The 22,011-nt window shown below is 41.9% G+C and overlaps 3 protein-coding genes and 2 pseudogenes across 3 annotated transcripts; all 5 read right to left on the bottom strand.

Moving 5' to 3' along the window:
* Window positions 1-2,122: 2,122 nt before the first annotated feature.
* Window positions 2,123-2,662, bottom strand: LOC147926971 (uncharacterized). Its single transcript, XM_087487253.1, has 2 exons — window positions 2,270-2,662; window positions 2,123-2,191 (listed from the first exon to the last, which is right to left on the bottom strand). The coding sequence occupies exons 1-2, from the start codon at window positions 2,660-2,662 to the stop codon at window positions 2,123-2,125; spliced, it is 462 nt and encodes a 153-aa protein (XP_087343379.1).
* Window positions 2,663-3,658: 996 nt separating this feature from the next.
* Window positions 3,659-4,735, bottom strand: LOC147926970 (uncharacterized). The gene is made up of 3 exons (XM_087486777.1): window positions 4,517-4,735; window positions 4,021-4,410; window positions 3,659-3,937 (listed from the first exon to the last, which is right to left on the bottom strand). The coding sequence occupies exons 1-3, from the start codon at window positions 4,718-4,720 to the stop codon at window positions 3,659-3,661; spliced, it is 873 nt and encodes a 290-aa protein (XP_087342903.1). The 5' UTR covers window positions 4,721-4,735.
* A 239-nt stretch (window positions 4,736-4,974) lies between these two features.
* On the bottom strand, window positions 4,975-6,218 carry LOC147926969 (uncharacterized; annotated as a pseudogene).
* Window positions 6,219-6,570: 352 nt separating this feature from the next.
* LOC104720449 (uncharacterized) lies at window positions 6,571-10,303 on the bottom strand (annotated as a pseudogene).
* Window positions 10,304-19,794: 9,491 nt separating this feature from the next.
* LOC109129138 (uncharacterized) lies at window positions 19,795-20,688 on the bottom strand. The gene has a single exon (XM_019236782.1). The coding sequence runs from the start codon at window positions 20,686-20,688 to the stop codon at window positions 19,795-19,797; it is 894 nt and encodes a 297-aa protein (XP_019092327.1).
* Window positions 20,689-22,011: the final 1,323 nt, after the last annotated feature.

Genomic DNA, 22,011 nt, shown 5'->3' with positions numbered 1-22,011 from the left:
TAGCAGGCGTTCCGTTTCTGGCATTTGTACTTTTCTTGGTCCATCATTGGTCTCTTGGAAGTCAAATAAACAAGACACAATCTCCATGTCCTCTGCGGAGTCTGAATATCGATCTATGGGTGCAGCAGTGAAAGAAATTCTTTGGATAAGGAAGCTTATGGTTGATTTATGGGTTGATATGTCTGAAGCTTCTACACTTTAATGTGATAACACAGCTGCTCTCTATATAGCTAACAATTCGGTCTTCCATGAACGGACCAAACATCTGGAAATGGATTGTCACATTGTGAGGGAAAAGGTTCAGTTGGGGATTATCAATACACTTCATGTGGACACTAAACACCAGCTCGCTGATGTGTTCACTAAACCATTGTTTACTCCACAGTTCTTGAGACTCATTCGCAAGATGGGTGTTATTAACATATACACTCCATCTTGAGGGGGAATATTAGATATACAATGGTTTAATATGGGTTATGTAAATAACCGGTTTGTACCGGATAGACTTTACTTGTATATAATCTCTGTTTCATACATTAATTGTGAATAACAGAAATCATCATTTTCATTCTCATCTTCTTCCTCTTTTCTCTACCATCTTCATCGATTCTGTTCGTTCCACTTAACTAATAGTAGAATCAGGCCTAACTACGAAAGAAACGGAGAGAACTTGCATCCACTGTCGCAAAGCAGGACATCTAGTGAAAGATTGCAAAAACAAAAATGGAGAACAAACTCATGCCATTAAAGAAAATAATAAAGAAGAAGAAGACTATCATATGTTCACACCAAGACAAGAAGGTCAAGAAACTCTTGAAGAGAACGTCTGGCTCATTGACAGTGGCTGCACAAATCATATGACTTCAGGTGAGAAACTATTCACTAACCTCGACACAAATTACAATGTTCCTATACATCTATGTAATAAAGCTGTTTAGACGACTATAAGAAAGGAAGACACTGAAGTCACAACAAAGAAGGGCAAGAGACTCATCAGAGATGTTCTTCTGGTTCCTAAGATTGCCAAAAATCTATTAAGTGTTTCTCAGATGATCGCAAATAGATATGAAGTTACTTTTAACCAAAGGGGGCTGTATTATTTATGATCCAGTAGGAGGAAGATAGCTGAGATATCTACGATCAAGAAGAGCTTTTACCTCAAGTGGCGCACAAACGAAGAATCTACAATGATGGCATCAAAGGAAATCGCCTTTTCAGGTCGTCAAGGAGTTGGCTTGCTATTGCTGCAAATCAGGATAAGTCATCACCTGTGGATCATAAGAAAGAGATGAATGAAGATGGAGCTGATAGAAACAAGTCAACAAGTGGAAGAAACAATCAAAAAGAGTCAGAAACTGAAGCTGTGAAGCTAAGATCAGTAAGTAAAGTTAAGAACCAGAAAAGTTCGGAAACAAACAAGAAAGGAGACAAGAGTAGAGAAACAGAAGATGTGGTCAAGGAACCAAACTGATCAAGAGGGTGATCAAAAGAGACAACCTGGAGAAAACTGAAAATCAGAGAAAAGACCTGCAAAAGGGATGCAGAGACAGAGAAGAAGAATCAAGCGTCAAAGTACAAAAGGTTAAGGTTTCAAAAATTGGAAACCATTGGTAAAAGTGAAGTTGACAACCAGAGGCCAGTGCTTCAAAACCAAAACAGATTTTATGTTTCTAAATCCACAAGATTCCGATTAGCTGTTTACTGAAGACAACCTCATCTGCTCAAATTCAAACCAGAACCAACAATTCAAAACCTTAAATGGAGATGTAATAATGTCAAAGGTTCAAGAGAAGCAAACTCAAGTAAAATAATATATTCACCACACCAAGCTTCTTATACATTTATGATAGAGAACTGAGAGTAAGACACTGAATAAGACAAATGCTTCTTTTATTATAAGACAAACGAGACAAGTTTGAGAAAAATGCTCGGAGTCTCTCCCCTCCCCTTACAAAAGTATTCTGATATTGGATACCTACCCTATTACCCCTCCTACCCTTTAAGTACTACTACTAAACCCTACTGATTCCTTGTCTCTACACCAAAGAGCCGTTGTGGCCACTTTACCGTAGGACAGTGACATTATTGATATTAAACTTACACCCCCTGCCCAATAGGCCTACTACTTCCTCTTGGACCTACTGGATCTCTGTTGTTGGACTCCTAGCCACTTGTTGGGCTTCTCTTCCTCCTTTGGTAACGATAGAGAATGGGAGGGTGCTGATTCTCAAACGTATCATTACCCCCCCCCCCCCTCTTTGAAATTCACCTTGTCCTCAAGGTTGAAGAGTGGAAATTGCCCTTTGATTGTGGTAACCCACTCCCACGAACACTCATAGTCAGGAAGACCCTTCCACTTGATAAGAACCTCTGCTTGTCCTGAACGGGGGTTAATGCGTGCTCCCAGTACCTTGTCTGGCTCAGCCTCGAGGACCGCATCTTCAGTCAGTTGACTCGGAATGGAGGAAGAAACCACCCGATCTCCTACTGCCTTCTTCAACTGGGATACGTGGAATGTAGGATGTATCTTAGCTTCCTGCGGTAGTTTGAGGCGGTAAGCAACAACTCCTACACGTGCTTCTACTCGATAGGGACCATAGAAACGAGCTGTGAGCTTCTCATTTGTTCTCCTGGCTAATGAGCGAAGACGAAAGGGTCGCATCTTGAGAAAAACCTGATCACCCACTCAGGGGCGGACCCAGCCAAAAAATTTAATGGGGGCAGATTGTCACAAGATGCTATTGAACCTTTGACCTTACACATTTTAACCTTGTTCACAAACCATTTTGCCAATGAATAATTTATGCATAGTGTAAATTTTTAAAATTTTTGTATTTTACTGGTGACAGCTGCCACCACAACCCTTAACGTGGGTCCGCCACTGCACCCACTTGAAACTCTATCTCTCTGCGATGAGCATCAGCCTGTGTTTTCATCCGCTGTTGAGCCTTGTGTAAGTGTTCCTTGATCAAACCCAACGCGGTGTCTCTTTCCTGCAGCTGCTGGTCCCACTACAACAAATATGGGTATTGATAGCATACGATTAACGCTATGATATGGTTATTATAGCGTTTTCATGAACGTTATTAAACGAGACGCTATAATAGGGGGGCTATATACGATAGCATTTTTGGGCTTGTGCTATCGTAGGGTATCCTGTAATAGCATATACCATGTGCTATATTATAATTTCTAATAACATATATATAGTGCTATATTTAAGTATATAATAGTACTTTATGTCTGCTATATGTACGGTAAACGTAGCTATCTGTTGTTGCTATGATTTTATTTTGTAGTAGCTCTATGTTAATGCCATTTGATTAGTTATCTTAACATCGGTGTTGAGCTATTTGTATCGGAGTTGTAGCTTTTATTATGTGCTACTAAGTTGTATACAATGACTTCATCTGCCTACTATTACGTTTGGTTTCTGATTACTATTAACCGTTTTTTATACAGCATATTCAAATGAAGTTACAGTTTGAAAGTAACCTGTGATAAAGCTGAAATTGTATTCTAGAATAGAAAATATCAAACATTGTTATGATACAAAATGAGCATACGATCCAATTCCATAAATCCCAAACAAAGAACAAAAGTCTCATGCATTTGCCAGAACAACGAAAGTAGAAAATCATACGGTTCTTAGTCGACATCAAATGATGACAACTTTTTCTTCATGCCATGCTATAGTGGTACCAATAGCATCCTCCATACACTCAATAGCAGAATTAGGCCTCCAAACCTTCGCATCAGGCACCTTGACTACATCAATCCACACACGAACTGCATTATGACCCAAGGGAATAAAATGCACTAACTGCTCTGGGGTTTTTGAAGACCAGCGTCCTTCTGCAACAACCCTATTCTTACCGGTAATGTCCAGCAGTCTGCACTTCTGATCCTCCTTGACAATCCGTTTCGGAGAAGTGTGCTGCATAGTATAAATAATATGCAACGTTTACCAAAGGCATCAGTGCTAACATATTTTATAAGTAAGAAAACGTTGAAATTTACCTGCTGAGATGAACTTGAAGGAGATTGTGTAAGTGGTTTTGAACTCTTCACAGGAGCTGCTGGAGTGAGTCCTTGTGACTGCATGCGAGGAGATGCTGTAGCTGGTGCCTCTGTACTTAAATCTTCGATTAAAACTCTGTTGAATGGCCATGCTACAAACGACTTCAAAGAGTCATGAAGATTTGAGAGTTCTTCTGTTGGCCGCCAAAGAAATGTCTCAGGTTCATTAACCGCATCGACAAAAACTTTAATGGAATTTGGTCCAAGAGGAAGGCCATTCACCAAAGCTTTGGGATCACGAGTCTGCCAACGGCCTTCAGCAATAGGTTTATCATCATTTGATAGCCAATGTAGAAGTTTGCACTTGTTCATGGAAGTTATATTTGGGCTCTGTTAAACAAAATTATTCCAATATAGAAAATATTACTAGATTTAAGAACACTAAAACATAGAGATCAAATCCTAAGTACAATCAATCAGATTAAGAAAACATTACCTTAGGCGGAATGTCTTCTGGTCCTAACTCCTGCTCAATAGCCTCAACACAATCCTGAGGCCACGCAATAGTTTCTCCTACAGCTTGACCAATACTAAACATATTTGCCGCAGGTCTCCAAAGAAATGCATCTTCTTGAAAAACCGTCTCAACCAACACCTTCACTGAATTAGGGCCCAATGATACATTGTTGACGAAGTCCATGTGATCAAAAGACAGAATACAACCTTCGGCTACTTTAAATTTAGAGCCAGACCAATCATATAGAATGCACTTAGGCTGCGGTATTTGGTTTACACTTTACAAATGTAAATAATAGTTAGAATCTGTTAACCATTCAGTGAACAACCTCAACAAATCTCATTATATATTAACACTTACTCTTGGCGTTGAATGTTCACCAACTTCCAAAAATTGACGCTAGAAAATGAGAAGGAATGTAATTAGTTACCATTTTCTTAGACCATTAATCCAATGATATGAATTTCCAGACTTACAGGACTATTCAGTTTCGCAAGAGCATCTTGTAATTCATTGACCTGCTGCTGCAACTGAATATGGCTCTGTTGCATTTGAGTCACATACTTGCTTTTCATCTGGAAACAAGCAAGTTTGGACATACTCATTCCTCTACCCATTGCCCTCAGGCGTCCAGGATTGTCAGGTCGCAATATCTGAGCAAGAGTGTCTTCTTTTGGGTTTGATGATGATGATGATGGAGCATCAGACAGAACGAACTCATTTGCCATTTCCTATTAAATGTCGGACTTATGTTTATAGAGGTAAATTATAATGAAAAACATAGAAGAGAGGATCACAAAATAAATGACTTACAATCTTTGCAGCAGCATCCGTGTTCACTGCTGTCCCATCGTTTTTAGTTCGTGACTTGACCCACACATTCAGTCTAGTCACTTCATCTGTGCTCTCTTTTCTCTGCGTAATTATAACACACATTCAGTGATATTAAGAAACCATTGTCAAAACTGGTGGACAAAATATATTGATAATCACTAACTGACACTTACTAAATCTTCGGCCAATCTAACCATTCCTTTACGGCTACATGTGTGAGGAATCTGGTTACGTCTTCTTTCCTTGTATGAATCACTAACAGCCTATATAAAAGAATTAGCACACTCTATGTGGAAGATTAATTAAGTACAAGTTAGTACCTTAAACTCTTGACTAGTCTTCTCTTTGACAAACTTCCTCCACTCTAGCGTAAGAACATTGTCTGGTCGCAGCTTCATTCTTTCTACGTTGTTCAGATCTTTCCTAATCTGATTAACCAAACGTGACTTAGAGGCCCTCCATAGACATCCCATTTACTTCAAAACAGCCGCTTTCTCATATTCTCCATCTAGTTCAAATCATATCTACAATAAAGTAAAAAAGAAAAAAGATAAGATAAGAGTACTTAGAGCAAATTATTTGTGATTGTGACTTGAAATTAAAATACCTGAACAGATTTCCATAGAATTGTCTTCAGCTCCTCACCAATTTTCCTCCAATCATCTATCACAACAGGAACATGTTCTCTTACCAAGGGACCTAAGTAGGAAGACAACTTAATTGATCCTTCTCCACACGATTCTCCAAATTCAGTGAACTGTACTCTTATTCGTGTATTAGGATCCTTGGCAATATCTTTCATCTTTGTTGGTCCTTTGTGTTTTTTAGTCTGGGGCGGAACTGAAGTTGTAGCATCCTCAGAAACAGCAGCTGACTCTTTATCGGCTCCTTGTTCTGTAACGTCCTTAGCAGCTTGACCAACCATATGGCTATCTATCAAAGTCTGATCCGGTTGTGGTTCATCAACCTGTGTGTCTTGAGGCTGCGTGTCCTGTGGCAATATGGTGCCAACGAATTCAGGTTCTTCTTCTTGTACGTTGGTCTTCCTTTTCCTTCCACCCTTTTTTCCCTTGCCCATCTGATACGTCTGTAAAACTAAGACGGAAACTCAAATATAGACTCAAAGACAGACCAAGTATCCAAAACAAAAATATAACAGTCATGCAAAACCAATCAAATATAGACTCAAATGAACGCGATCACACAAAAATTCCTTCACAATCAGCTCTGGCATTTTGAGCCTCATCTGGTACGTCTTCTAGAGTCATATCAATATCCGAAGGTAATGGTCCAACATCTACATACCCATCTTCCACATTCTCATCACTGTATCTTCTAGATGGACCTTTCAAAACTACATACCAACTAGATTCATCATTCTCCCTTGAATAAAATATTTGTCTCGCTTGAGAGGCTAAAATGAATGGGTCCTTCACAAATGACACTTGGCTCTGATTCATATTAACCAGCGTAAAGCCTTCTTCTACCTTAACACCGTTACCTTTAACCGCCCACGGACACCGAAATATTGGGACGTAGAAGACATTGTAGTCTAACAAGATTATATCAACTATTCTGCCATAGTATGATACAACATCTACCACTTTTGCTGTGTCCCTTGCACTAGTTCTACACATTGCTGTTGCCTCATAGTAAACCCCACTATTCTGACTTAGCCTATGCACTGACTTTGTATGAAACCGCAGGCCATTCATAATGTATCCTGTATAAGATCTGGCTATACTACGTGGACCATAAGCCAACATCTTAAGTGTCTCATCATTATCTTCATAATCAAGAGGTATCTAACAATTACAAAATAAAAGGTCAGCTAAAGTACTAATTAAATAGCCACAAAAAAAAACAAATATAGTATAACATGCCTGTTGCTTTAGCCACGTGGGGAAATTTTGAGTGTGCATAGTCCATACATAACTTGCATCACGTCTGCATCTACCAATTATGTCTTGTAGATGTTGAAATGAGCACTTGCATATAAACAAGAAACAAGAAACTTCATCAGAAACAATTATTGTAAGAATAAATAATGTACAACGTAATAAGAAAACTTACTCAATGTAAGGTTCCACCATTGTCGTGTTCTGGATTACAGCAAGGTGAGCTATTTTTCTATCCATATCAGTGAGAGTGAATGAGGTTCCAGCTGATGTAGGACGACCTTCTAGGATTGAGTGGTTCTCGTACTCAGTGTTCCTCTCCTCTTTTTCTTCTACATTTGTTGTCGTCTTCAAGAAATCAGAGCAGAACCTCATGCATTCTTCAGCAAGATATGACTCAGCTATACACCCCTCTGGTATTGCTGGGTTTCTAACATAGTCTTTCAATAATTTCATGTACCTGTTTGTAATGAACATCAAATAAGTCCAATTAGATTCACTAATTTAGTCTTCAAGATGGAACTAAAATAAAAAAAAAGGACACTACCTCTCAAAAGGATACATCCATCGGAAATGGACAGGACCAGCTAGTCGGGCTTCTCTTCCTAGATGCACACACAAGTGCAGCATGATGTCAAAGAAACTAGGTGGCCAAAATCTTTCAAACATGCATAGAGTCTCCACAATTTCTGTTTCCATTACTTGGAGTTGATCCATATCAATAACTCTTTGGCACAAAACGTTGAAGAATGCGCATAGGCGGAAAATGGCTATTCTAGGACCCTTAGGTAGTAAACCTCTAAGAGCAACTGGTAGCAGTTGTTGTACCAAGACGTGGTAATCATGAGATTCGAGTCCTATCACTTTACACTCGTCTAATGATACACAAGTAGATATGTTAGAGCAATAGCCATCCAGACCTTTAAAATCAAAGAGCCGCTTACAGAATATTTTCTTTTCTGACTTTGACAAAGACCAAGGACCTGCGGGAAGTAGTGTCCTTTTACCATGATCTTTTGGATGCAAATCTTTCCTGATACCAAGAGTTTCGAGGTCCTTTCTAGCTTTTAATCCATCCTTTGAATTGCCACAATGTAACAATGTGGCAATCAAGCTTGCAGCCATGTTTCTCTCCACATGCATCACGTCTATGTTATGTCTTACTGGGATCTCCTTGTCAAGAAAAAACATAAAATAGAGTAATCAGTTGAACTTTATATACAAGTGATGACAATGGAAACTCTATAAGAACTATACATACCTCCCAATAAGGCAATGTGAAGAATATTGATCTTTTCTTCCATCTAGTTAACTCCTCTTCATCTTTTTCTGCTAAGTCTTCTTCTTCATCATCAGATTCATTGTATTCATCTTCGTTATCAGATGGTATGTCACAAGCAGCTCTAAATCTCTTCTTCCCACTCTCTTTTCTATTACCAAAATCATTCTTGTAGTTTCTCAGTAGTAAGGAAATATTTCTACCCGTGAGTATCCTTCCCTTTGTTCCATGCTCTGCTTTACCATCAAACCAACTCTTCTTTCCTTGAAATCTATGTGACGGAGGCAAACTTTTTCGGTGGCACATATATACAAACTTCCTACTATGACTCAGCCACAAACTATCTGTGTGCTTCCCACATATAGGACAACCCATCTTACCCTTTACTTTACAACCAGCAAGATTTCCATATGCTGGGAAATCACTTATGGTCCAAAGCAGCATCGCCCTCAACGTAAAAGTTGTTTTACTAAATGCATCGTAAGTCACCTCGCCTTTAGACCACAAACGATTTAAATCTTCTATCAGAGGTTCTAAGTAAACATCTATACTATTACCAAGTTGGTGCGGTCCAGGAATCAACAAACTAAGCATGATGTTTTCCTCCTTCATACATAAGCCATGTTATAATTAACGAGCAAGACAGGCCAACTACTGTATCGACTGTTCTTCATGTTGAAGGGGTTAAACCCATCAGTAGAGAGCCCAAGTCGCAAGTTCTTCTGCTCAGCTGCGAAAGAAGGATACTTGTCATTCATTGACTTCCATGTCACTGAGTCTACTGGATGGCGTAATTTCCCGTCACTGCTCTTGTTATTGAAATGCCATCTCAAATCCACAGCCACTTTCTCCGATCTGAACATCCTTTTCAGACGAGGGATTATTGGAAAGTACCTCAAAGCCTTATGTGGAACACCCTTCTTGACTTCCCCAGTGTGCATGTTGGTCTTCCATCTCGAAGACTTGCATTTTAGACAAGTATCAACCTTCTTCAGCTTCTTTCTGAACAGGCAGCAGTCGTTCACACAAGCATGAATCTTTTGATATCCCATATCAAAATATTTCAGAAACTTCTTTAAGTCATATGTTGATTTGTGTAGTACATTGTCTTCAGGTAACATTTTTGGTAAAGTTTCCATTAAATCATCGAAGCTCTTGTCTTAACAGCCATTCTGAGTTTTAATCCGAAACAGTGTAACTGTAGCAGAAAGCTTGCTATGATTCACACATGTGGGATACAATGGCATTTCAGCTTCTGCAAGTTTTGCTAAAAACTCATCTTCTTGCCTATCCTCTCCCTCAGCAACCTCACATAAATCTGAATTACAAGCTAAATCTTCATCAGACCATTTAGCAGCTTTGTATAAACCCAGAATCTCAGCATTCCACACTCTATCATGACCTTCTACTAAACCAACAGAATCTCCATGGTGAAACCAATCAGTACGTCTCGTGTAAGCCTCATCCATTCCATTTACAACTAAATGAGACACAACCTCGTTGCATGTATGGCGCTCTAAATTGCGGCATCCGGTGCACGGACAAATTATCTTTCCATTAACTGCTAATTTGGCACTAACAAATTCAACAAAACATCGAGCACCACTCTCATATGCAGAATCAACCCTAGAGTTCATGTAAGAGAAAAGTATAAGAAAAAGGCATAAGTATCACAACACTAGTCGAAATGCATAAACAAAACACTTTTAACAATTATAATTACCTGCATAAATGCACCCATGCCTTGTCAAACATTTTTCTTAAAAATCCTAGTTTCCCTTGACACAGTTCAAAGGGTAGAGGATACAAGCAACAATGACCACAAGTTAAACATATTTTCGACAATCAATCACAGAGACACACCTATTAACAAGAAATCGATACAAAAGGCCAAGAAATCGATAGATGTGTCTAACCTCTATAGTGATTGTATTCTTCCCCGATATCTGAGAACCCACACCTATTAAGAAAACACACACCTGTAATTACAACAACCAACGAAACACACTGCTGTGTATAGATACTATAAACTCACTTTCAACTCACCTGAAAATCAGATCTGAGAATGAGTTTCGGCGGAGATGGCGAGAGATCTAAAGGACGAAATCGAATGAGATGGCGAGAGATCTAGAGGATGAAATCGACGGAGATGGCGAGAGATGGAGAAGAAAAATTGACGGAGATGGCCGTCTTTGAAGAGGATGAAATCGACGGAGATGGCGAGAGATGGAGAAGAAAAATCGATGGAGATGACGATCGAGCAAACGAGTCGACGGAGAACTCGAAGGTTTTGTCTTTTTTTTTTGTTTGCCTTCTTTATTTTGTCTTTTTTTTGTGCTATGAAATGTAAAGATTTTATTATTGAGACCGCCAAAATGTTATTTTTTTCACAAGTGTTGGCGGAATCAGGTGTTTTTAGTTCCCGCTTATTGATTTTTGGGCATAGCATTAGTGCAATGCTATAAGTCTATTTGACAAACTCTCATTTCACTTTTAATAGCAGTTACAAAAATTGTGCTATTATAATCTGCTATCAATACCCATATTTGTTGTAGTGTCCAAATCGGCATTGGAGGTGGAGCCAGTCTCGTACTTGATTAATGTTGGAGGTTCCCTGCCATACAACACCTGAAATGGGGTCATCTTAAGAGCGGAGTGGAAAGAGGTATTATAACACCATTCAGCCCAAGGTAAAAATTTAGCCCAAGTTCGAGGCTGCTCTCCTGCCAAGCAACGGTGATACATTTCCAAACTCCTGTTAGTAACCTCCGTTTGCCCGTCAGATTGAGGATGGTAAGCTGTGCTGAAACACAGGTTTGTACCCGCAAGTCTGAAGAGCTCCTTCCAGAATTGATTGGTAAAGACCCTGTCTCGATCAAATACAATGGACCGAGGGAAGCCATGTAACCTGATAATCTCTTGAATGAATAAATTGGCCACGTTTGTAGCTGTGAATGGGTGCTTAATGAGGAAGAAATGGGCGTATTTAGACAGCCGATCCACCACCACGAGCACCGCATTATGTCCTCTAGACTTAGGTAACCCCTCAACAAAATCCATGGAGACATCTTCCCAAACTTTATCTGGGATTGGCAGCGGTTGAAGCAAACTTCCAGGGGAGAGTGTGGAGTGCTTGTATCGTTGGCACACTTGACATGCTGCTACATGTCGCCTGATATCAGTCATCATGCCATCCCAGTAAAACAGCTCGCCAATCCTTCTCTGAGTCTTCAACACTCCTCCATGTCCGCCAGACTTACCATCGTGAAACTCCCTCATGATCAATCCCGTGATGGCAGAGCCTTTTGGAATCACCAGTCTGCCCTGTCTCAGCAGTCGCCCTTGGACCAAGCAGTAATCCAGGTACGAGTTCTCATCGTTCCGCGGCCCTTGAATAATGGTCCGCAACTCACTGTCCTTGTCCACCTCTGAACAAATTTCCTCCAGTTGAAGAGCTGTTGGAACCGAGAGAGCAAACAAGGAAGGAACCACTTCTTTTCGAGACAAAGCGTCTACAGCTTTGTTTTCCAGACCAGGTTTGTAATGAATATCAAAGTCAAACCCGAGTATCTTCGTGAGCCACCTCTGATACTCCAGGTTGATCTCTCTTTGTTCCAACAAAAACTTTAGACTCTTCTGGTCCGTACGCACCAAGAACTTCCTCCCTAACAGGTAGTAACGCCATTTCTGAATGGCGAACACTATGGCCATGAGCTCCCGTTAATACACCGATTTGAGCCTCTGGCTCTCTGTCAAAGAATAGATGTAGTATGCGATTATTCTCTCTCTTTGCATCAAGACAGCTCCCAAACCCACTCCAGACGCGTCCGACTCTACTACAAACATTTCAGAGAAGTCTGGTAGAGCCAGAACTAGCACTGTCGTCATGGCTGCTTTGAGTTTGTGGAATGCTTCATCTGCTTCTTTTCCGCATTTGAACTAATCTTTCTTGAGTAGAGTGGTCAGAGGTCTCACAATCACCCCATAACCTTGCACAAACTTGCGGTAGTACCCTGTGAGCCCCAAGAAGCCGCGTAATGCCTTGACATTCGTTGGTGTCTTTCATTCCACCATCGCACTGATTTTCCCGAGATCAGCAGCCACTCCTTCAGGTGTAATGACGTGACCGAGATACTCGACCTGCTTACTCCCAAACTGACACTTCTTCTGGTTGGCATACAGACTGTGCTGACGTAAGGTTTGCAGAACTTCCCGCAAATGATCCTAATGCTCCGAGAGGGACTGGCTGTAGACTAAGATGTCGTCAAAGAATACCAAAACAAATCGTCGGAGAAAATGTCGGAAGATGTCATTCATCAGCCACAGAAAGGTAGCAGGGGGGTTTGTCAGTCCAAATGGCATTACGAGGAACTCGTAATGCCCATCGTGAGATCTTAAAGCGGTTTTTGGGATGTCTTCTGATCTCACCCGGATTTGGTGGTAGCCGGAACGCAGATCAAGTTTTGAAAACACCTTGTCTACATGGAGTTCGTCAAGCAGCTGGTCGATCGTCGGAATGGGATAACTGTCAGGTACGGTGGCCTTATTCAGGGCTTGGTAATCCACACAGAATCTTCAACTACCATATTTCTTCTTCACTAGTAACACAGGGCTCGAGAAAGGGCTTCCACTCTCACGGATAATTCCCGTAGCAAACATCACAGCTATCTGCCTCTCGATCTCTTCTTTTTGTGCCTGAGGATACCTAAATGGTCTCACACTCACCGGCTCTGCTCCCGTTTTCAAGGTGATAGTGTGTTCTTTACCACGCGAAGGAGGTAGGCCCTGAGGTTCTTCAAAGACCTGAGCAAACTCCTTTAACAGAGTACGGAGCTCCACGGGAGTTACTCCTTCACTCTGTGGATTCGCGGTTTGTAGATTGCAGTAATCCAGCCACACTCCTTCCCCTTCCTGTTTCACCGCCTTCCATAACGCCTTGAGTGAGATAGCAGAGTTGCAAAGACTATGATCCCCATGGAGAGTAACCCATTTCTCGTCCACCAGGAATCCCAACTTCTGTTCCTTCCAGTTAACCTTAGTATCCCCCAAGGTTTCGAGCCACTGCATCCCTAATATCACGTTGGCCTCTCCCAAATCTGAGGCAAGAAACTGGTAACGAGGGTGTATCCCGGAAGTAGCAGAGTCACCTTTTGACAGACTCCTTCTCTTCTCACCATCACTCCATTTCCCAGTCGAACTCCGTACCTCGCTGTTCCTCTCGTGGTAATCCCCAAGCGATGAGCCAAGGAGCGAGATAAGAAATTGTGGGTAGCCACACTATCAAACAGGACTACCACATCCTCTCCTAGGACTTTGCCTCGCATCTTAATGGTTCGTGGGGACGAAATCCAAGCCGCAGAGTGCATCGACAACGCTGCAAATTCCATAACCACCACTTCTTCCATACCGTCTTCTTCTTTCTCAATTTCGTTGCTCTCCTCCTCCGGAGCAACCACCAAGACTTGTAGCCCCTTGAGACGACAGCGATGTCCCGTGTGGTAGCGCTCGTCGCAGCGGAAACACAGCCCCCCTGCACGGCAGTCGTTAGCCTCGACATCGGACAACCATCGGTAGGTGGAGCGGCGATTCTCTCCAGTTGTGGTTTGAGGGTTTTGGTTTCTTTAACCCGTACCACGAAACTGCGACGTTTTTGTTTCATTAGAAACAACAGCCTTTGGAAAGGACGAAACTGCCCCTGTACTAGATGTTTGGGACCCTCTTGTCTGGTTTTTGTCCCCTAAGACTCGTGCTCCGGTTTTGTTCGTGAGTTCCCATCCCGTCGGCTTCGGAGAGTCCCCTTGCCCTTCCCAGTCTTCTACCATTTTCGACAAGCTCATCATCTTCTTGGCTGTCCTAGGCTCAAACATCTTCACCCCTTTCCAAACCTTAGGCTTCAACCCAATCATGAAGGCCATCTCCAACACCCGCTCCGACACCTCCGGTGCGTTAGAGGCTAAGGCAATGAAGTCCTTACAGTATTGTCCTGTGGTATCCTCCTGTTGGAGTAACAACAATCGCTCCCCGGCGGTCAAGTCGTGAGCCGTAGCGAAATTCTCCAACACTCTGTTCTTCAGTTGTTCCCAGCTGAGAAAAGGGTTTCGATCCTTTTCCCATCGGTACCAAGAGAGTGCATCTCCGGAGAAACAAACTCGCATCGCCGCAACATCTCCTCCTCGGTGAAATCCTGCAGCTCGAAGTACTGCTCCACCCCGAGAAGCCAGCTTTCCGCCTCTTCTCCTTCAAACAGGGGAAGCTCGATCCTCTGTGAGAGTGGCTCTCTTTCCTCCACCGAAGTGTTCCGCCTCTCAGTTTCTCCCACTTCAGTGGTAGGACTCTGCGGGAAACGTTGTTGCGACTCTTCCCCGCCCTGTTTTTCCACGCCGGAGACTTGAGAGTCATCCTTGTTCCCCTTGGTTGGATCCCACCTACGTCGGTACTCTTCCGCCATTGTTCGTTCCAATCGTTCCAGAACATCCAGTTTCCCCATCTGCTTCTCCAAGGCATCCAACTTACCAAGTTGTTTCTTCATGGCACTGACGTCGGATTCCAAGCTAGACAGTTGCTGGACTTCCTTCGGAATGTTCTCCATGACTTTCTCCAATTCCTCCACCTTCTTGAGCGCCATCTAGAAGGTTAGTTTCCCAAGAAAGACGGCTCTGATACCAATTTGATACGTTTAGGATAGAGAACTGAGCGTAAGACACTGAATAAGACAAATGCTTCTTTTATTATAAGACAAACGAGACAAGTTTGAGAGAAATGCTCGGAGTCTCTCCCCTCCCCTTACAAAAGTATTCTGATATTCGATACATACCCTCTTACCCCTCCTGCCCTTTAAGTACTACTACCAAACCCTACTGATTCCTTGTCTCTACACCAAAGAGCCGTTGTGGCCACTTTACCGTAGGACAGTGACATTATTGATAAACTAACACCCCCTGCCCAAAAGGCGTACTACTTCCTCTTGGACCTACTGGATCTCTGTTGTTGGACTCCTAGCCACTTGTTGGGCTTCTCTTCCTCCTTTGGTAACGATAGAGAATGGGAGGGTGCTGATTCTCAAACGTATCAGCTTCATCAAGTCAATGCTTCATAAACACAGCACAATTAAAATAACGTATAAAGCCGATGCATCATCAAGTCACAGCACTATGCAAATAATCATGTCAATGGTCTAAGTCTCTAAGACAAAAACCCATGAAACCAACGGATCATAAAACACAATACATGTGTTATTAACGCCAATGCATCATCACGTTACATCACTATATTGTACAATCTTAAATTCAACAACCCTATTACATTGTACAGTCTCCAAATTCAACAACCTTAGATATCTGAAACTTAAGATGATGTAACTAGCAATCGAATCACCAAAAATTAGAAATCAAATCACCAAATCCAAACCCCGAAACAGTCCCTAGACGAACCCATAATCATTCCCTAGACGAACCCAGAATCAAATCACAAAAAATTACAAATCACAATAGATATCTTAAACTTTCGAATTACCAAAATATTAATAATCAAATTAAAAGCACTATATATATCAATTGTTGAGTTGTGGCAATCATATGAGAAAGAGTGCAAACATTGTTTAGTTTTGAGTTATTTTCTAAGCAACAATAAGAGAGTTATTCTTATAGAAGCAAATCTTTGTATCTTATATTTGGTATCAGAGCTCTAGGTTTAATCGATCAAGGTTGTGATTCGATTACAGAACAGGTTTTGGTAGAGAGTATCGAACCACAACAATGGGGGAAATCGTAGCTTCATCACGTCCAAAGGAGTTGGACAAAGCTATCTCTATTCAGTGCCCTCTTTTGACTTCTACGAATTACACGGTATGGTCCATGAGAATGAGGATCATGCTGAGGATTCATAACGTTTGGGAAACGATCAAACCAGAATCAGATGATCCAGAAAAGAATGACATCACTACAGCTTTGTTGTTTCAATGGATTCCTGAAGCACTTACCATGCAGGTTGGTAACTTGAGTACACCAAAGGCAATTTGGAACTCAATTAAGTCTAGGAACCTCGGAGCAGAACATGTCAAGGAGGCACGTTTGCAGACACTCATGTCAGAGTTTGAGAAGATGGTTCATGGTTTGTTAGAGATTAAAGATGAGAAGATGTTGTGCTAGTCTTGTCTCGTTGGGAAGCAGGCTCGACAAACATTCCCAAAAGCCACGAATTTTAGAGCCTCTAAGCCGTTAGAGCTTCTTCACGCTGATTTATGCGGGTCAATATCGCCTACAACACTCGCACATAACAAATATATTTTTGTTATTGTGGATGATTTTTCAAGATACATGTGGTCTATCTTGTTAAAAGAAAAAAGTGATGCGTTTTGAAGCTTCAAGGCATTTAAGAGTGTTGTTGAAAAGGAACTTGGAAAGGAGATCATCACTCTTAGGACAGATAGAGGTGGAGAATTCACATCAAGTGAGTTCAATGGTTTTTGTGAAACAAGTGGGATCAAAAGACACTTGACAGCTCCGTACACTCCGCAGTAGAATGGTGTGGTCGAGAGAAGAAACAGGACCCTGATGGAAATGACGAGGAGCATTCTCAAGGCCATGGAGATACCCAATTATCTTTGGGGAGAAGGAGTTCGTCACAGTACATATGTAATCAATCGGATACCTACTAAGGCGCTGAATAACATCACACCGTATGAATGTTTGTGTGAGAGGAAACCAAAGATAGAACACCTAAGAGTATTTGGGTGTATAGCTTATGCAAAAGCTGATACTGCAGGTCTTAAGAAGTTGGACGATCGATCACAGTCGTTAGTACACCTTTGAATCGAGCCTGGATCCAAGGCTTATCGACTGTTCAATCCGTCTACAAGGAGAATTGTGGTCAGCTTGCAAGTGTGAAGAGTAGCTTGCAAGGATGAGATCGATTCTATCAACAAAAACAAGACTTGGTTTCTTGTTGATAGACCACATGGTGTGAAGGTGATTGGTCTCAAGTGGGTTTTTAAGATTAAGAGGAATGCAGATGGAACAGTGAACAAGTATAAGGCTAGGCTTGTTGCAAAGGGCTATGTGCAAGAAAGTGGAGTTGACTATGAAGAAGCTTTTGCGCCTGTAGCTCGTATGGAGACAATAAGGATGTTGATAGGATTGGCAGCATCAGATGGATGGGAGATCCATCATTTGGATGTAAAAACTGCATTTTTACATGGTGAGTTGAAAGAGGATGTCTATGTAGATCAACCAGAAGGTTTTGAGATCAAGGGGGAAGAACATAGAGTTTATAAGCTGACAAAAGCTCTATATGGCTTAAGACAAGCTCCACGAGCCTGGAACACTAAGTTGGATCAAATCTTGAAGGACATGAGCTTCAAGAGATGTTTAAAGGAGACTGCAGTGTATCGAAAAGAGAAAGGAGGTTATCTACTAATTGTTGCTGTTTATGTGGACGATTTGTTTATCACATGCAACAATCTTAGAGCGATTAAGGAGTTCAAGGAAGGGATGTCTTCGAAGTTTGAGATGTCTGATCTCGGTAGACTCACCTACTATCTTGGTATTGAGGTGCATCAAGGAGCTGATGGTATCACTATCAACCAAGAAGGATACGCACGGAGGATCTTAAAAGAAACAGGTTTTTAAGACTGCAACTCGACAGTGATTCCGATGGAGTTTGGGTTGCAGGTCTCTAAGTCACTTGGAGAAACAGCGATAGATCCTACTCGGTTCAGAAGAAACGTTTGTTGTTTGAGATATCTCTTACACACTCGACCTGACTTGTCTTTTGCAGTGAGTGTTGTAAGCAGATATATGCAGACCCCGCGGAAGTCTCATGGAGAGATCATAAAACAGATCCTGCGTTATCTCAGAGGAACGACGTCATATGGTCTTAAGTATAAGCGTGGAGCCTTAAAGGAGATTGTTGGCTTCAGTGACAGCAGTCACAACGTAGATCAAGATGATGGGAGGAGTACTACTGGACATTTATTCCTCTTTGGTGATACTCCGATCACATGGTGTACACGAAAGCAAGACACAATCACTTTATCTTCATGTGAGGCCGAGTTTATTTATGATGATCTTTCCAAACAAGCACAAGCTTATGGCTGCAACATAAGGAGCAAAGCAAGCGATATGGCTTCAAGATCTTTTAAGTGAAGTCACAGGGAAGAAGGAAGCTCAAATCATGATGTATGTTGACAACAAGTCTGCAATTGCACTTGCTAAGAACCCAGTGTTTCATGGGAGAAGCAAGCACATACATAAGCGATACTTCTTTGTGTGAGAATGCATTGAGAGAGAGCTCATTCGTGTGGAGCACATTCCTGGAGTGGAGCAAAAGGTTGACATCCTGACTAAGGCATTGGCTAGAGTAAAGTTTGAAGAAATGAGGAGCTTGATAGGTGTCCATGATGTGAAGTTTAAGGGGGAAATGTTGGATAAACTTCAATGACTTAAGGCCCAAGATATCTTTACAAAGGAATGATAAGGACAAGAAGGGCTAAGCGTAATCTTACTAGAATTAGGAGTTATCTAGTTCTAATAGAAATAGGAGAATAAAAGCACTATATATATCAACTGTTGAGTTGTGACAATGATATGAGAAAGAGTGCAAACATTTTTTAGTTTTGAGTTATTTTCTAAGCAATAATAAGAGAGTTATTCTTATAGAAGCAAATCTTTCTATCTTATACAAATCACCAAAATCAAACCCAGAATCAATCTCAAGAAGTCGAATCACAACAGCGTCTTAAGTTACTATACCTGGAATTGGCACCTTTAAGATATGAGTGAACTTAGAGAAAGAAGACAACTCTCTTCTTCTTGCACGATCGGAGACGAAGAGTCAAAGTCGGTTTTACTTAACGGGCTACCCATTTAAAATTAGTTTCTTTTTTGTTGTTGTTCAAACACCATTTAAAATTAGTTAAACCCCGTTAATAAACGAGTTTAAAAGGATGCACCCAACTAAAATTATTTGGTTTTAAAACGGGATCAGGTCTAAATCTTTCAGAGAGAGAAAGCTCTGTTTATATTATCCAGCGAGTCTTTTCGTCGGTCTTTTTGTTTCCGGCTAAATCCGGTTTTGTCTTTCTCGCCTAAGTGTGAGATGTACTTAGCTTTTGTGGCTATCTTTTATTTATTATTATTTTTTGTTTTGATTTTAATGTGAAGATTTCATTCCAAAAAAGAACAATAAGGTCCTACTATTACAAAAGCTACCCATTAGCACATAAACATTAGACAGAAAGCATATTTACATCAAAAGGATACAGGAGAAACATGAGAGAAGTAGGTAAGGAGGAGAGAAGAGTGCAAGCAAGGGCCCGTGAAGGACATAAGCCTATCCCGCATTGCACGATCAACAGCAGTCCAGAGCTGGTGGATGGTGGAGGCGGCGTTGGTGAAGATCCTGGAGTTACGCTCCTTCCAGACGTGATATAGAATAGACGTAAGGAGGAGCTTGAGAATGGCGGCTGTGTTGGCTTGAGGAGGCGAATTACAAGAGGCGATCCACGATACAACGGCAGAAAGATTGCAGGGAGGGTTTGGAATAAACTTTGCAGCCAGGAAGCCCCACAAGTCAGTGGAAAAGGGGCATTCAAAGAACAAATGGGCATGGCTCTCAACCCCAGACGAGCATAAGACACAAGACGTAGGAACATTCATTCCCCACCTGTGGAGCTTATCTTGAGTAGGAAGCCGGTTAAGCATTGCTAACCAGGCAATGAAGGAGTAGCGTGGGACATGCTGTTTGAACCAAACAATCTCCGCCCACGGGACCATAGGGGATCTATGTCGAACTTGCTCCCATGTTTCCTTGGAGGAAAATGTATGAGAGTAATTACCAGAGGCTTTGCGCCATAGGAACATGTCTGGGCCACGACTTACCACAGGAGCAGGAAGTTCAGTGTGGGCTACCATAAGAGATTGACCTTTGATTGATCGGGCTGCTGGGAGGTTCCAGTCACCATTCCTTGAGGCTTCAATAACCGTTGCGCTTCTTCTGACTCGAAGTTGACTAGGACCCGCTACCCCGAGGAAGGTGATTAGCTGTCCAAAGTCAGTCCAATTATCATACCAGAAAGAAGCAGTGGTTCCATCCCCGACTTCACACTTAATGAAGTTTTGAAGAGTTGGTTTGAGTTGCAGCATACTGTTTATCGCCTTGGAAAAACGACTTGACACGTTCGTTTCCCAGTAGTTCTTTCGCTTGAAGATGTTCTCCCGCAGCCAAGCCACCCATAGGGAACCAGACTTAGAGAAAAAATTCCAAACCTGCTTAAGCCTGAATACGATTTCAAAATCCTCCAGCAAACCGATACCCAGTCCTCCTTCGGTTTATAGCAACCAAGAACCTAGGTGATGTGATGCATTCCTTGATCCATATGCAGAATAGTGGAGGGAACCCTTGAGCCGCCAACAGCTTTAACACAAAGTCCCAACAGACCGTATCAAATGCATTCTTAATATCCACCTTCAGCATGGAGCTCTCCTGGCAAGTCGGTTTCTGATAATTCTTGATGAGCTCTGACGCAAGTAGAACATTTTCACCCAATAATCTGCCCTTAAGGAAGGCTGCTTGATTGGGTGAGATACATTCCTGGAGGATGGGCTTTACGCGATTGGCAATGATCTTAGAGATGACTTTGTAAACCAAATTACAGCAACTGATAGGTCTGTAGTCTCCTAGCTTGCAAGCTTCAGGAAACTTAGGAATCAGGGCAATCTTCGTGGTGTTAAAATCTTTAGTAGCCGGCCATTCCGGAAAAATTCTTGTACTGCCGCTGTAATACCCCTCCCCGAGGCCTAAATTATGCGGAATGGCCGAGGGACGGCTATCGCAAAAGGATCGATCAAGACGAAGGGTAATTAATTATTGGAGCTGAGCCAAAGTATTTAAAGATGAAGATGAAGCTTTTGGTCGAAGAAAAATTGAAGATGAACGGGGAAAATCGGATTTGGTACTGTGGTGCAGTCTTTGGCCGATGGCCGGACGCGTACCAAGCGTACCATACCGTCCGCGTACGATAGCTACTAGGCAGGCTGCTGGAATGGTCGGTAAGGATCAGATCATGGGTGAAGCTTATCCGTTTGCTTTCATCCTTATCCATTCCCAGACATCCTTATCCGATAAAATGGGACGGAGAGATAAGATCGGACAAGTTTATCCGATAGGCGAGGATAGGATTGTGGATAAGATCGGACAAGTTTATCCGATAGGCGAGGATAGAGTTGTGGATAAGATCGGCCGATCCTATCCGCCATGTGTCACCGTCCGGAGCTGGATTAGTGTCCGCACATGTGTCGCGCTCCGGTGATGCCTATCCGCCACCTCATGCTTCCACCACCGACCTTGGGCACCTATATAAACCCCCTTAGCCCTTTCATTTGTTTCCTCACACCAAAATCAAACCAAAACCTTCCCGCTAGATGCTAGGCCGTAGGAGTCCGAGTCGGGGTAGTCAGGGTAGTCCG

This window comes from Camelina sativa, chromosome 15, assembly GCF_030686135.1.
Source record: "Camelina sativa cultivar CO46 ecotype springtype chromosome 15, ASM3068613v1".
Classification (NCBI taxonomy): Eukaryota; Viridiplantae; Streptophyta; class Magnoliopsida; order Brassicales; family Brassicaceae; genus Camelina; species Camelina sativa.
This window is presented reverse-complemented; position numbering and strand designations above follow the sequence as displayed.

Bases quoted from the DNA above. Each gene is read 5' to 3' on its own strand.
- LOC147926971 (XM_087487253.1), bottom strand. From the start codon at position 2,662: ATGCGACCCTTTCGTCTTCGCTCATTAGCCAGGAGAACAAATGAGAAG. The intron at 2,192-2,269 runs GTGAATTTCAAA...TCGTTACCAAAG, and splicing joins TCTTCAACCTTGAGGACAAG to GAGGAAGAGAAGCCCAACAA.
- LOC147926970 (XM_087486777.1), bottom strand. From the start codon at position 4,720: ATGGACTTCGTCAACAATGTATCATTGGGCCCTAATTCAGTGAAGGTG. The intron at 4,411-4,516 runs GTAATGTTTTCT...TTTGTTTAACAG, and splicing joins CAGAAGACATTCCGCCTAAG to AGCCCAAATATAACTTCCAT. The intron at 3,938-4,020 runs GTAAATTTCAAC...TATACTATGCAG, and splicing joins CTTCAAGTTCATCTCAGCAG to CACACTTCTCCGAAACGGAT.
- LOC109129138 (XM_019236782.1), bottom strand. From the start codon at position 20,688: ATGCTGCAACTCAAACCAACTCTTCAAAACTTCATTAAGTGTGAAGTC.